This window comes from Triturus cristatus, chromosome 1_1, assembly GCF_964204655.1.
Source record: "Triturus cristatus chromosome 1_1, aTriCri1.1, whole genome shotgun sequence".
NCBI lineage: Eukaryota > Metazoa > Chordata > Amphibia > Caudata > Salamandridae > Triturus > Triturus cristatus.
In genome coordinates this window covers 127,730,123-127,746,383 of record NC_140579.1, presented here as the reverse complement: position 1 = coordinate 127,746,383, position 16,261 = coordinate 127,730,123, and the positions used below count along the sequence as shown (strand labels likewise).

At 47.6% G+C, this 16,261-nt stretch overlaps 1 protein-coding gene across 1 annotated transcript in view; it reads right to left on the bottom strand.

Annotated features, from left to right (window-relative positions):
* The window catches only part of LOC146869768 (uncharacterized), a 150,479-nt gene that overhangs the window by 99,142 nt on the left and 35,076 nt on the right, over positions 1-16,261 (bottom strand). The window contains exon 3 of the mRNA XM_085614510.1: positions 15,014-15,325. Within this exon, the coding sequence (XP_085470636.1) occupies positions 15,014-15,325 (312 nt within the window). The remainder of the gene's footprint in view (positions 1-15,013; positions 15,326-16,261) is intronic.

Here is a 16,261-nt window from a genome sequence, read left to right as displayed (position 1 = left end):
GGAGAGGAATACGGATTGGTAGGGGTGGTAAGTGAGGAAAAAAAACACAGTATCTCGTAAAATATCTGACATTTCATTAAACTTTCAAAACCAAGGGAGGGAGAGAGTGTTTGTGGTTTTCTCTGTGTTTATGTAAAAATTCCTGGTGAAATCCAACAGACACCGCACCATAGCTGACGGAAAGCAACCACACCCAACTATTTACCAGAAAATACATTTATTAGGGAGGTGTAACAGCCCCAAACGCCCTCCCTGAAGGGATGCCCCTGAAGGACACCTGCATTCAATAGTGTACCAAGCAATCAATCAAAAATACTTAGAAGCGCTCTACTTACCCGTGAGGGTCTCAAGGCGCTGAGGGGAGGGGGTGCCGCTACTGCTCGAAGAGCCAGGTCTTGAGGAGTCTTCTGAAGGTGAGCAGGTCTTGGGTATGCCGTAGGTGGGTGGGTACGGAGTTCCAGGTCTTGGCGGCGAGGAAGGAGAAGGATCTGCCACCAGAGGTCATTCGTTGGATGCGGGGGATAGCGGCGGCGGAGCGGAGCTGGCGGGTGGGGGTGTAAAAGCTGAGTCTGCTGTTCAGGTAGGCTGGTTCGGTGTTGTGGAGTGCTTTGTGTGCGTGGGTGAGGAGCTTGAAGGTGATCCTCTTGTCGACGGGGAGCCGTATAGGTCTCTCAGGTGGGGGGTGATATGGTTGCGGCGGGGGACGTTGAGGGTCAGTCGGGCGGAGGCGTTTTGGATGCGTTGGAGTCGTCGTAGGTGTTTGGCCGGGATTCCTGCATAGAGTGCGTTGCCGTAGTCCAGCCTGCTGCTGACGAGTACCTGTGTCACTGTTTTTCTTGTTTCGGTCGGGATCCACTTGAAGATCCTTTCGAAGCATGTGGAGGGTGTTGTAGCAGGAGGAGGAGATGGCGTTGACCTGCTTCGACATGGAGAGGGAGGAGTCGAGGATGAATCCTAGGTTGCGTGCGTGGTCCGTGGGTGTCGGTGCTGCTCCCAGCGTGGTCGGCCACCAGGAGTCGTCCCAGGCGGAGGGGGTGGGTCCGAGGATGAGACTCTCCTCTGTGGCACTGGGAGAGGAGAGGAAAACTGGGCCCCGCAGGACCGTTATGCATTAGTACAAGAGAGGGGTCCTGCAGACACCGCGCTACCTGAAGGGATGGCCCCAGTTCAGGCCCATGAAGAACACAGTAGTGTGGCCCTTATTAAAAAAACACACTGGTGCACCATGTGGTTTGTGAATCTCAGGGAGTCCAAGCTGAGGGCCTGCTGGCAGGACTGTTTCACCGGGAGACACTAGGATAGGAAAGTAGTGGCAAAGGATGTATGACGTTACAACGCACACTTTTACAACGCATGCACTTACAACGCATTTTTTACAACGCATAATCCATTACAACGCATGACATTACAACGCATGACACTACAACGCATTTTTAAAAAATACCTTTACAACGCATTTCCATTACAACGCATACTACCTTTACAACGCATACCATTACAACGCATAATATTAAATTACATTTAAGGTAAGTATTAGATAGTATAGGGGTAAAAGTTACTTTTCTAACTCCAGGGGGTGCAACAGTAGGGTAAGTGTTGGATAGTATAGGGGGTAAAAATTACTATTCTAACTCCAGGGGGTGCAACAGTGGGGTAAGTGTTGGATAGTATAGGGGTAAAAATTACTATTCTAACTCCAGGGGGTGCAACAGTAGGGTAAGTGTTGGATAGTATAGGGGTAAAAATTACTATTCTAACTCCAGGGGGTGCAACAGTAGGGTAAGTGTTGGATAGTATAGGGGTAAAAATTACTATTCTAACTCCAGGGTGTGCAACAGTGGGGTAAGTTTTGGATAGTATAGGGGTAAAAATTACTATTCTAACTCCAGGGGGTGCAACAGTAGGGTAAGTGTTGGATAGTATAGGGGTAAAAATTACTATTCTAACTCCAGGGGGTGCAACAGTAGGGTAAGTGTTGGATAGAATAGGGGTAAAAATTACTATTCTAACTCCAGGGGGTGCAACAGTAGGGTAAGTGTTGGATAGTATAGGGGTAAAAATTACTATTCTAACTCCAGGGGGTGCAACAGTAGGGTAAGTGTTGGATAGTATAGGGGTAAAAATTACTATTCTAACTCCAGGGGGTGCAACAGTAGGGTAAGTGTTGGATAGTATAGGGGTAAAAATTACTATTCTAACTCCAGGGGGTGCATCAGTAGGGTAAGTGTTGGATAGTATAGGGGTAAAAATTACTATTCTAACTCCAGGGGGTGCATCAGTAGGGTAAGTGTTGGATAGTATAGGGGTAAAAATTACTATTCTAACTCCAGGGGGTGCATCAGTAGGGTAAGTGTTGGATAGTATAGGGGTAAAAATTACTATTCTAACTCCAGGGGGTGCATCAGTAGGGTAAGTGTTGGATAGTATAGGGGTAAAAATTACTATTCTAACTCCAGGGGGTGCAACAGTAGGGTAAGTGTTGGATAGTGTAGTGTAATATTATGCGTTGTAATGGTATGCGTTGTAATGGTAGTATGCGTTGTAATGGAATGCGTTGTAAAGGTAGTTTTTAAAAATGCGTTGTAGTGTCATGCGTTGTAATGTCATGCGTTGTAATGGATTATGCGTTGTAAAAAATGCGTTGTAAAGGTAGTGCGTTGTAAAAGTTGCGTTGTAAAGGTTGTTCCCCAGTGGCAAATGACAACACCCAGCCCCAGTCCTTGGGGCTAGTGAGTCTAACAGAGCCACACCAAGGGTCCGAGGCACTGCTCCCCTCTCTCCCTAATAGGACAACATCTACTAGATATAGAAGAACTGATCACATATTTATAATCTGAAAGTAATTGAACCTTTTCCACTAAAACTGTTGGTCCCATGCAGATCATGTGAGTGAATGTAAGTGCCTTGAACGCCTTTCATCAGAGCAAACTCAGTGGGACCAATAAGGATTCTTTGTCCTGCTAATCCCTTTAATTGCATTTTTCTGATATATTGAGACAGCTTAGTATATGGAATTAAACCATAACATTGAATTAAAATTGTTAGAAGTGATTCTAATCATGCCCCTACAGAAGCACTTCCCTAGCAATTATGTCATTAGTAGTAAAGCAAGAGGGAAGTCAGTTGTCTTTTGCCCCTTATATGTGGCCATGGGTGTTACTATAGATGGACTAACTATAGTTTTTGATTTTAAGCAGCGCACATCCTAAACTGATGTATTTCAAGTTGCTCTCATGTGATGATGAAGCAAAAGGTGGCACTGTGAAAAATGTAAATGTCTAGGATCACACAACGTGGTCAGGTGAAAGCTGGGAATAGTGCAGGCTTTCCTGGTTTCAGGTTGAGTAATTCTGCCACTACATAGTTATCTTGTTCTCGTTCCTATTGTACATCAAAGCCTAATTCTTGGAGGCGCTAAATTAGTGTGCTGTGGTAAATACACCTGAACTAAGCCTGTTTCACAAGGATTGGTGGTGGTAGTTTGGGGGAGGGTGATATTTTATTGAAGAAAGTACTCCTCACTCATTTAACTATTCATTCATTCGTTGAGCTACGCAGCCAAGTCTGCAAACTCCATTCATCCAGTCAATGATTGGACTAGGTTCTATAACAAAATTGTGTTGTAAAGCGCATCATATTTGCAATTATTTTCACAAACTTCTTGGAGGAAGAACCCCCCCAAGAAACCCCTTGCAGTGGTCAGGCTTGCTCACTACGCGCAGAATGAGTGGTGGTCTTATAAAATTTGTCAGGGCTGCTTTTAGTTCCAAGCCCAGCACTGATCCGGACTCTAAGGGAAGGGAGAAAACAGGCACCCAGTATGGTGTATTGTGTGGGCACAGTAAAGGAGCAACCAGAATTCCTCTCGTACACTGGCACTGTCCCGGGGCGCTCTCCCTCACGACATCAGAGGTAGCCCAGATCCTCAAATATCGCCTCCTGGATATCCATTAGGACATGTAGAGAAAAAGGGACCTTTTTTACCAGGCAGATTGCGAGAGCTAAGAATTCAACCAAAGAATTGTTTGGAGTAGTAGAGAAGCTCACCTCTCTGCCTAATAAAAGGCCTGGGCATAGTTTGTGGAGTTTAGCTACGCGGAACTCCGCACAGTTACAAAAAAACTCCGCGAAGTTCTGCGAATGGCGGAGTACAGTGCGAACTGCAGTTTGTGATGGTATTCCTGCCGCTCGGCCAGAAATTCTACCCGAGCGGCAGCTCACGCTCACGAATTTACCGTTAGCGATCGTGAACTTACCATTCGCGAGCGGGGAAAAACTCTGCTGCACATCGTGAAGCGGAGATTTCTGCACTCTGCGAGCTCGGCAGAGTGCAGAAAACTCCGCAAACTCCGCGAACGGAGCGAAGTTCACCGCCCAGGCCTACTATAAAAAAGGCCACAGAAAGCAATCAACGCATCTGAGATGATATTGCTAGCACCATTACGAATAAAGTCAATGATATCTATGACTCTTTTGAGGTCACCCTCACTCACGAGCGAGTCGAGAATATCCCTAACATCAATCCTGGAAAAAACATTCTTTAGGGTTTCTCCCAGGTAGCAAGTGAGTCAGTGGAAAAACTTATTAAGGAAATTAAATCTGGGTCCCCTTTGGACCCCTGTCCCTCCGCAGTACTGAGAGTTATAGCTAAGGAGGTGAGTCCTATTCTAACAGAAATTTTTAATACCATGTTCACCTATGGAATTTTCCCTGCTTTATGGAAGGATGCGTCGATCCTTCCATTGATAAAAAAAACGAACCTGAACGCATCGATCCCAAGCAATTACGGTCCTATCGCCAGGCTGCCCTTTCCAGCTAAGATGGTGGAGAATATCAGGAATAAACAGTTAACTCAATTTGTCCAAGAAAATGATTTACTTGATTCCTCCCAATTCGGCTTTCGTCCGGAACATAGTACGGAGACTGCCTTGATCAAGGTCACCAAGGAGCTTAGGACAGTGATGGATAGAGGTGGTGCCGCTGCCCTGATCCTCCTTGATCTGTCGTCAGCATTTGATACTGTTGACCATAGTTTGCTACAACTGCATTTGGAAAAGTTAGGGGTTAAGGGTTTGGAATTGTCCCTGCTTTCGTCTTTTCTGACAGAAAGAAGACAAACAGTGACCCTGGATCATTTTAAATCAACCCCTTTGTTCTACCTTGTGGGGTTCCACAGGGTTCGTCGCTTAGCCCATCCCTTTTTAACATATACATATCGGAACTGGCTCCTCTGATCCAGCATTTCGGTATCAGTTTAACATCGTATGCCGACGACACACAGATTGTGGTAGCTGCGTATAAACATCAAGTCTCCCCTGCATTGCAATTTCAAAATTGTATGTTGGAAATTAACAGTTGGATGGGGAAGCAGTGTCTCAAACGTAATTAGGAGGAAACCAAAATAGTGATCTTTGGTAATCTCCAACCGAGATGGGACGGCCTTTGGTGGCCTATCAAGATGAGAGAACTACCAAAACCAGTAGAAAAAGCAAAAAATCTTGACTGATTGATAACAAACTAGCCTACTCTCAGCAAACTAATGCTACTGTTTCTGCCACTTTTTATTTGATTAAGAAACTGAAGAAGGTTCTTCCATATATCCCGATCGATTCTAGGAGGACGGTTGTAACTGCACTGGTGCTATCACAGTTAGACTATTGCAACGGACTGTATCTGAATATGCAGAAACAACATAAAAAACACTGCAGATGGTACAAAATGCAGCCGCAAGACTCCTATTAAATCTCCCTAAGTACAAGTCAGTTTCTAAGGATATCCGGAGACTTCACTGGCTTCCTGTAGCAAGTTGCGTCAAGTTTAAGACGCTATGCTTAGCATACAAGGCCTTGAACAATACGGGACCCGTGTTCCTAAAAAATATCTTCTCATGGTGTCATCCTGGCAGACAGTTACGCTGTACTGGTGCCAGGCTTATGATGGTTCCCTGGATTCGCACTTCTAGCTGGGGGGGCTGAAGCATTGGATACGGTGCGACCAAACTATGGAATATGCTTCCACTGCATATCAGATCTGCGAGTTCACTAGCCTCATTTAGAAAGGGTCTTAAGACATGGCTATTCCAGAACTAGGTAACTGATCTTTTGGGCTTTCTATTTTTTTCAGCACCAAGACACCTCCGGGAATTTGTGCGCTCAATAAGTTACATTAACATAACATAACATAGAGCAACTTCTCAGAGACCAGCTAAGTTCCCCCACCATCTCAATCCTATTCTGCACACTCTAGTGGCAATGCTGCTCCTAACACATTGCAAAGCGCCCAAGGCACAAAAGAGAGCACAGGCAGCTCTGTGCTGCTCCTACCAGTGTGTGCAGCACACCAGACAGCGCAGACATCTCTGTGCTGTTCCCACCTGCATGAGAAGCACACCAAAGAGCTCCTCTGCTGCTCCCACCACCATGCACGGCACACCATAGACCGCAGGCAGCTCTTGTGCTGCTCCCACCAGCGCCCACAACACACCAGAGAGCACAAGCAGCTCATGTGCTGCTCCCACCATTGTGTGCGGCACACCACAGAGAGCAGGCAGCAGCTATGCTGTTCCCACCATCATGGGAAGCATACCAGAAAGTGTGGCCGCTCCTGTGCTGCTCCCACCTGTGTGTGCAGCACACCAGAAAGCACAGGCAGCTTTTGTGCTGCTCCCACCTGCGAATGCGGCACATCAGAGAGCACGGACAGCCATATACTGCTTCTGCAAGCACTTGCAGCACACTAGAGAGCTCAGCCAGCTCCTGGGCTGTGCCGCCAGTGTGCCCGGCTCACCAGAGAATGCAGACAGCATTGGTGCTGCTCCCACCACTGTGTGCTGCACACCCGAGAATGCAGGCAGCTCCTGTGCTACTCCCATCAGTGTGTGGGGCACACCCGAGAGCACAGGCAGCTTCTGTGCTGCTCCCACTATTGTGTGTAGCACAGGAGAGCAGCACCTGTGCTGCTCCCACCAGTGTGTGTGACACACCAGAGAGCACAGTCAACTTCTGTGCTGTTCCCACCATTAGGAGAAACACACAAGAGAGTTTGGGCAGCTCCTGTGCTACTCCCATAAGCATGTGTGACACACAATATAGCACAGGCAGCTCCTGTGCTGCTCCCACCAGCATGTGTGCAAAGACAACAGTTGATGGACAGAATGCAGAACAATGTCATACATTCATCCCAGTGCAGAGATCTGGGACTAAATCCATCGTTTTTTCGCTCACCATGCCATTCCAGTTTGAACCCAGCCATATGCAAATCAGTCTTGACCCTGTGCCTCATGGGAACAGTCCAGCCCGAACTGCCAAGCCAGGCCCTCCCAGGACTGGAAACAAGCATCCTAGGATCGGTTTCGGGGTTTCACCCCTCTTCAGCCAGGATAGCTTGATTCCAGTGGCATGGAGAGCACAGGACCCACGTCTGGGCATACCCGTCCCACTCGGGCTGACAAATGCAAAAACAACAGTTGATGGACAGAATGCAGAACAATGTCATACATTCACCGCAGTACAGAGATATGGCCCTAAATCCATCGATATTTTTGCTCCCCCATGCCATTCCAGTTTGAACCCAGCCATATGCAAATCAGTCTTGACCCTGCACCCAATGGGAACAGTCCATCCCGAACTGCCAAGCCAGGTCCTCCCAGGATGTATGCGGCACATCAGAGAGCACTGACAGTTCATATGCTGCTCCTGCAAGCACTTGTGGCACACTAAAGGGCTCTGCCAGCTCCCGTGATGCTCCCGCCAGCATGCAATGCACACCAGAGAATGCAGACAGCTCTTGTGCTGCTCCCACCAGTGTGTGCAGCACACCAGAGAACGCAGACAGCTCCTGTGCTGCTCCCACCAGCATATGCTACGTATCAATGGGGATACCCGAAGGACTACCAGACCCGAGTTAATGGTACAGTACAGTAACGAAATGGTCAGGTAGTATACAATAGATTGGATACACACAGTAAATCACATCCACAGTACCGAGTTATTCAGAGTCCAATAAATCGGAACTGCAATGTATTATATTGTCCTTGTTAATAGCAACGCAGTTACTCAATATTCATAAACTGGTACTAATATATACCAAACTATACTGTCCCTCCATGCGGTACATCAGATAGCACTGACAGCTCATGCCCTGCTCCCGCAAGCACTTGTGGCACACTAGAGCTCAACCAGCTCCTGTGCTGCTCCCGCCAGCATGCATGGCACACCAGAGAACGCAGACAGCTCCTGTGCTGCTCCCACCAGTGTGTGGGGCACCAAAGAGAGAACAGGTAGCTCCTGTGCTGCTCTCACTACCATGTGCGGCACAGGAGAGAGCTCTGACAGCTCATGAGTTGCTTCCGCAAGCACTTATGACACACTAGAGAGCTCAGCCAGCTCCTGTGCTGCTCCGGCCAGCATGCACGGCACACCAGAGAACGCAGGCAACTCCAGTGGTCCTCCCACCTGTGTGTGCGGCACACCAGAGAGCACTGACAGCTCCTGTGCTGCTCCTGCAAGCACATGTGGCACACAAGGAAGCCCAGGCAGCTCCTGTGCTGCTGTCCCCAGCCAGTATGGCACACTAGAGGGTTCATGCAGCTATTGTGCTGGTCCAGCCTGCAAGTGAGGCACACCAGAGAGTGCAATCAGATCGCATAAGCTATGCTGTGGCAGACAGCTCTAGTTTCATCCAATCAGGCAACTCTGTCCCTGCTCGATTTCCTCTCTGTGGCTCTGGGCTGCTGAGATCTGTGCCCATCTTTAGGTGCTAAACTAACCCGGGACAGGTAAGTGAGCTTCTGGAAAACTGAGGAGACTTCTAGCTGGTGGGCAGAGGCGCAACTAGAGCCAAATTTCAGGGGGCGAAGAAAAAATGTCGGGGGGTGGGCTAATTCTTCCACCAATAGGCAGAGTGGAGATGCAGGGGCTCTAAGAAGGGGTGAAAACACAACAAAGCCTTGTTAGCAAGTAAATGGTCTTTTAAAGAGCTGTGAAGCACTCGGTGCGGCTGTGTGTGTACCAGGGAAGCTGTCTCAGCCCGGCTGACACACACGATGGGGGGAGTTAGGGGGGCTGAAGCCCTTTGAGCCCAATGTGCATTGCGCGCCTGCTGGTGGGACATTATATACACGCTTCTATTCCACCGATCACTCTTCAAATGGCGTTTATAAGAATGACAATTATAATTCGACAAGAAAAATAGGAACGGTGTAATGTTTTGCCTTCTAACATCATTCAGAATGCTTGCCTGAAATACCGACTCACCCTTACCCTAGGTTTCTCTATTATCTGATTTCTAAAAATTAAAAAAAAGGGTTTTTATAAGGTTTTTATTCTATTAATGGTACGGCAAATTCAGTATTTTTTTTAATAATATTTAGTTTTAATTAAGATTATTCAGAAAGAACACAATGGCCTTTGATTTTCAGCATTTGGTCTTGGGACTTTGTAACATTATGCAAAGTTCTTTTTAAATGCATCTTCTCTTAACCCCTTCGGTGCTCATGACGGAACGGTTCCGTCATGAGCGTCGGTTGAGCTGTGCTCATGACGGAACCGTTCCGTCATGACCACGCCCGCGCAAGCAACGGTCAGCACCGCGGGGGAATCCGCGCCGCATGGAAGGGGTTAAGGGATTTTCTAGCCTGACAATTGAGCCGAAAACAACGGGCAGTGTCTTCTATAGTGTTGTGCAAGTCAGTAGGTTTACACTAACGAGTGAACCTTGACCCCCCCTTGCTCCTCATCATTGGGAACCCAGGTGGAGCAGGGCACGAGCCGGTCTCCACCTGGGCTCTTTCGCGCAATCGAACGGCCGCGCGAAGGGTCAGGTGCAGTTAGTTAGGTAGGAGGGGAGGGTTTCAGGAGTCTATAAATAGAGGTGGCATTTGGCAGGAAGGCACTTGCGTCAGCAGTGCCCTGGGGTGTTTTCCCGTTGTCCCACCCTCCTACCCTAATAAAAAAAGAAAGAGAATTGTTCCTTGCCACTCTAGGGCGGTTTTGAAGTTTCCCAATTTTTCCTTATTTAATAAGGCGTTTTGGAGGGGGTAAATCTGGAGCGGCCTTACCCACTCCTAGGGAGCTGGGGGGGAAATGACTGAACGCAGGGGTGGGGAAGAGAAAAGTTGGGGTTTACAATGACAGGGGGTGTATTATAGAAGTTTTGATTGAGTTGGTTGGAAAATGTTTGGGGATTTTTGTGGAAAAACAATATAAGTTATTTTATGATGTCATATTGTTTATATTTTGCGATTGGGAAATTTTCAACTGTCTTAATAAAGTGGCCTTTTTTGCTATAATGAACAGTAGTGGGCTGTGATTATTGGGCGATGGTTCCTTCTCACCTCTGCGCCGACTTCCTCTTGAAATAACAGGCAAACAAAATGGCCACTAGGAGGAGGACTAGAACAGCACCTCCCACCATCAGGACTTTGACGAGTGACTTCCAGGAGGCCTCTGATTCAGCATCTGCAGAGAAAAGAAACAGTCCTGTAAGGATGGTTGCTTCAAATTTCTGCTCAGCCTCACATGTTTGAGGTGGCAAGCTGTCTTAATGTTGCTGCCTCCTCGCTGACGACCATTTAACCCCTTGCACCATACCGTGGGATAACACAACATAGGAGGTGCAGGCAGTGAAATAAAAAAATAGGGGGGGGAAACAGGAGGACCGAGAGGTGGAAGGAGGCACAGCAAGGTAAACAAGCATTAGGCAAAGCAAATAGGTCAGTCCATGGCCACCAGAATTTTTGGCTTTGCCAATTCATTTGGTCATGGATTTTGCAAAACTTTTTTGTTTGGAAAGCTGCTGGGCTTCATCAGTATAAAAAAATTGGCTAAAAACTAAAATAGATTTTGGTCTCAAAAATATGCTTTGCCATAGTAGTCCCTGGCACTTAAGCGAACTACTTTGTGGGTGGATCTGCTCCTTGTGAACAGGAAGAATGCAGTCACGCACAGTGAAGTTAGCGAAAAACCGAAGTGGGCTGAACCATTGCCCCATGCTGTATGCAGTAGCGGGCAGAAGAAAAATGTGAATGACACAATAACAGACCGATGGATGAAGAGGGCTGGTTGAAAACCCCTATAAGTGCTTTATACATAGGGGGCCTGAATCACAAAAAGAATTTACACTTTTGAGTATATTTTCACTTTGCAGTATGTTTATTACTTTTGGTATTCACAAGTTCCAAGTAAGAAGCAGGTGGTCATTTATTAAGGCACTGTAAGGAACCGCCGTCACAGCGGTTCATGCCAGATGCATTTTACTGTCTGCTACGGGGCTGCGTCAGAAGGACGCAGCCTTGTAGCAAACAGTATTTTTTCTTTTCAAAAAGAAAATGCCAAAACAGGATTTTCCTTCTGGAAAAAAAAGCAATGCTCACCTCGCCATGGAAGGCTTCTCCCGTGGAGGGGTGGGCATTATGATGTTTTTACTGTTTCTGTTTGCCAGGTTTTACCTGGTGGTAGGAAACAGTATCAAAATGACTCCATGTCAGCCCATCTAATCGGGCGGGTGGACATGTAGCCATTTCTCAGATGGCTGTTACTCCCAAGGGCCGTCAGAGAAGTTTGGCCATGGCAGAGACAGAGTAGTCTCCAGCGTGGCCAAACTTAAAGTCTGCCCACAATTAAACTTGGCGGACAGACCACTGTATTGGCAGGGAGGAAACCTAGTTACTGTTGCAACGGCGTACCCACTCTGCCAATATATAAATCAGATCCTTAGTTATGGGTGGGGGATGACATCCCTCCCTAAACCCCTTCCCTGACTCACCCTAAACCACTTTTATTACTCCCTAGTCCCATCTCCTTTCATAGTACCTTTGCCACTTTTGCCACTCATTCCCGTGTACCTCCAACATTTACTACTAAAATCTGTATTTACATGTGCAGAGAATCTGCAGTCGGGGCGGAGAACTCCACACATATAAATACAGGCAAAACGTACACTTTGTAGTAGGTTTTGTAATACTACCAAACGCACTACAACGTGCAGTTTGTGAATCAGGTCCATCATCTTTATAGCGAAATCAAAAGGTCTTGGTTAACATCAGACCTAATAATTAAACAAGCATTGGCATAGCCAATAGGTCTCGCCTTTGGGACAATATAAGTGCTGAGCCATGCAACAGTTGCATAACTAAATACTTATAAGGTCCCAAAAGCGAGACCTATTGGCGATGCAAAGCGGCCCTGCGGCCGCGAAAGTGATCGCGATCACGATCACTATCAAACATCAAAGCGGCCGCGAAAGTGAAAGTAATCGCGGTATAGCCCGGCACGCGCGCCCGCGCACATGCACTGTAGCTCTAGGCTGGCCTGGTAGCACTTTTTGGAGCCCTCTCAATAAGTCTCGCCAGACCAGCGCATGCGCTGGGTCAGGCGAGACCTAAAAAAAAGAATAGGAGTCTAGGGGGACGGGGGGGCCCTTAATAAAGTGGTGGAGACAGGCCATTGAATATGGTTTCACAACAGCTTCACTGTTTGCCTCTCCCTACTTAGCTTGGATGTCACCCTTCCAACTCCACACACAAAGCACAGGAAAGTGGTTGTAGGAAGGAAGGGTGGCAAATAAATAAAAAAATAAGCCTGTGCTTGGTGGAGATTTCAGCGCAAGGCAGTCACTGGCTCATATGATGGTAAATGCTCTGCGGTGGAATGCCCTACGACTCAGCAGTCACTGGCTCATATGATGGTGAATGCTCTGCGGTGGAATGCCCTACGACTCAGCAGTCACTGGCCCATATGATGGTAAATGCTCTGCGGTGGAATGTCCTACGACTCAGCAGTCACTGGCCCATATGATGGTGAATGCTCTGCGGTGGAATGTCCTACGACTCAGAAGCCACTGGCACATATGATGGTGAATGCTCTGCGGTGGAATGCCCTACGACTCAGCAGTCACTGGCGCATAGGATGTTAAATGCTCTGCGGTGGAATGCCCTACGACTCAGCAGTCACTGGCCCATATGATGGTGAATGCTCTGCGGTGGAATGTCCTACGACTCAGCAGCCACTGGCGCATATGATGGTGAATGCTCTGGGGTGGAATGCCCTACGACTCAGCAGTCACTGGCGCATAGGATGTTAAATGCTCTGCGGTGGAATGCCCTACGACTCAGCAGTCACTGGCTCATATGATGGTGAATGCTCTGCGGTGGAATGCCCTACGACTCAGCAGCCACTGGCGCATATGATGGTGAATGCTCTGCGGTGGAATGCCCTACGACTCAGCAGTCACTGGCGCATATGATGGTAAATGCTCTGCGGTGGAATGCCCTACGACTCAGCAGTCACTGGCTCATATGATGGTGAATGCTCTGCGGTGGAATGCCCTACGACTCAGCAGTCACTGGCCCATATGATGGTGAATGCTCTGCGGTGGAATGTCCTACGACTCAGCAGTCACTGGCCCATATGATGGTGAATGCTCTGCGGTGGAATGTCCTACGACTCAGCAGCCACTGGCGCATATGATGGTGAATGCTCTGCGGTGGAATGCCCTACGACTCAGCAGTCACTGGCGCATAGGATGTTAAATGCTCTGCGGTGGAATGCCCTATGACTCAGCAGTCACTGGCTCATATGATGGTGAATGCTCTGCGGTGGAATGCCCTACGACTCAGCAGCCACTGGCGCATATGATGGTGAATGCTCTGCGGTGGAATGCCCTACGACTCAGCAGTCACTGGCTCATATGATGGTAAATGCTCTGCGGTGGAATGCCCTACGACTCAGCAGTCACTGGCTCATATGATGGTGAATGTTCTGCGGTGGAATGCCCTACGACTCAGCAGTCACTGGCCCATATGATGGTGAATGCTCTGCGGTGGAATGTCCTACGACTCAGCAGTCACTGGCCCATATGATGGTGAATGCTCTGCGGTGGAATGTCCTACGACTCAGCAGCCACTGGCGCATATGATGGTGAATGCCCTGCGATGGAATGCCCTACGACTCAGCAGTCACTGGCGCATAGGATGGTAAATGCTCTGCGGTGGAATGCCCTACGACTCAGCAGCCACTGGCGCATATGATGGTGAATGCTCTGCGGTGGAATGCCCTACGACTCAGCAGTCACTGGCGCATAGGATGGTAAATGCTCTGCGGTGGAATGCCCGGCGACTCAGGAATGCTGCGTTGAACTTTGTTAACTGGGGATCTTTCAGGGATTCTGACTGGGAATCCATTTTTCTCAATTTCTCATCTAGTTGAGGTTCAAGTATGTAGGAAGTGGGGTCTAAACTGAATAAAGAGTAAACCCCTCATCTGCTTACTTTGGGGTTTTAACATTTTAAATTGACCCACCAGTGGGAAGAGAAGACCTGTGATTCCCAAAAGCTCCACCTTTGCTTGTCCTCAACCCTTCGGCTGGCCGCTCTTTTTTCTCCCCATGCAAAAGACACACAATTGATGGACGGAATGCAGAAAAAATCAAAACATTCTCCCCCAGTCAAGAGATCTGGGTTAAATCCATCATTCTTTTGCTCACCATGCCACCCCAGTTTAGACCCGGCCATATGCAAATCAGTCTTGACCCTGTGCCTCATGGGAACAGTCCAGCCCGAACTGCCAAGCCAGGTCCTCCCTGGACCGGAAACAAGCATCCTAGAACCGGTTTCGGGGTTTCACCCCTCTTCAGCCAGGATAGCTTGATTCCAGTGGCACAGTGAGCCCAGGACCTACGTCTAGGCATACCCGGCGCACTTAGGGCGAGAAAGCAAAAGACACGCTTTTTCTCCCCATGGCTTCAGGCACATAGTGGTCATAGACTTGACTCAGACACAATATGCTCTCTCACTTCTCCATTTATCAATCACACTGTCCATCCGCCCTCTTTACACATGCTCTGCCTTTCTGAAAGGGGCTGTGAGAAGGTCCACTATAGATTGGATGTTCATTCGATAGAACCTCTAATGGCCCAGCGATTAAATGGGTAAAAAGGAACCTTTTTGACACCTCTAAGGGAGTGCTTTTTTCAGTAATCTACTTCTCTGATGTAGCAATCCTTGCTGGTTGCTTACCGCCTTCAGTTTCTATATCCGCGGGGGGGTGGTAGTCGTAGTTGTCGGTGGGCTCGTAGCAATACTCTGTCTGCCAGGTTGGGTTCTCCAGCGATGAGCACCTCCATCTCCCCCAGTCTTCCTTACTTCCCAGGTCTAGAAGAACCCGAGCTCCAGAGTTTCCTAGTATAGCGTCCTTCCGGGGTGGTAAACCATTAACTGTCCAAGAGAAGGCCAGGGCGGCATCGGGCAGTGGATCCATCGTCTTGCAGACTTTGCAGAAGAGGACTTTCTGCTGGGAGAAGAAGCTGATGGAGATATTATTGAAGCATCCTGGAGAAGGAGGAGAAACCAAGGGACAGGGAATGAAACAGAAAAGATGATGGAAGGTAGATGATGGTAACGGAGAAAAAAGAAAGAAAATGACAAGATAGATATGAATGACAGAGCAAGGAAACAAAGAGAAAAGATTGAGAGAAGGAGGCAAAAAACAAAAAAAGAAAAAGAATAAGGAAATGGGTATAAAGAAAATGAAAGGAGAATGAAACAGGAAACAAAAAGAAAAAACACAATAAAGTATATATTTAATAGGATGGCATTTAACTTGCATTACACTTATGTCACATGAAATGCATTTAAATATTTATTTACACACTGCTCTGCTAATGGGAGACCTCCAGGTTCACCCAGTGTTGTTCCATAAAACAACTGCTAAAAATGTGTTCTCGTTAAAATGTATTCTTTTTTCCCTTTAACACTGAGTGCAGGAGTTTAATGCATTGTGTCTACTGCAGGTTTTTGAAAGTGATTATGTTCATAGAAGTTTGATGCAACTTTTCTGATTACTCCGACAAGAAAATAAATGGAGAGGGGCCAATATCCAAGCTGCCCTCACCCAACTCAGAAGTGCTACTTTCCACACACAGATACCTCATCACTACAAGCAGGACCATCTTCAACAAGACCCCTATCAGCAAAACAGCCAACAGCCAACAGCGGCAAATAACTCTTCAAACCCATAAAGCACAGCTACAGTTCATTACCAGCCCCTGTTATTCCACCAACAGTAGAGAAATGCAGTGCCAGCAATCACTTCTTCACTGAGACAATAAACACCAGGTCACTGACAACATGAAAGAGACATCCAGTGCATCTCCCATGCTCCTCTGCTCCACACCCAAGTGGAACACCTTCAAATTACTCACACAAGTGCTCCTCCTGCGGAGACGGCATTGTTCCTTCATCTGTAATTTAATCTCCTGGAGTAGA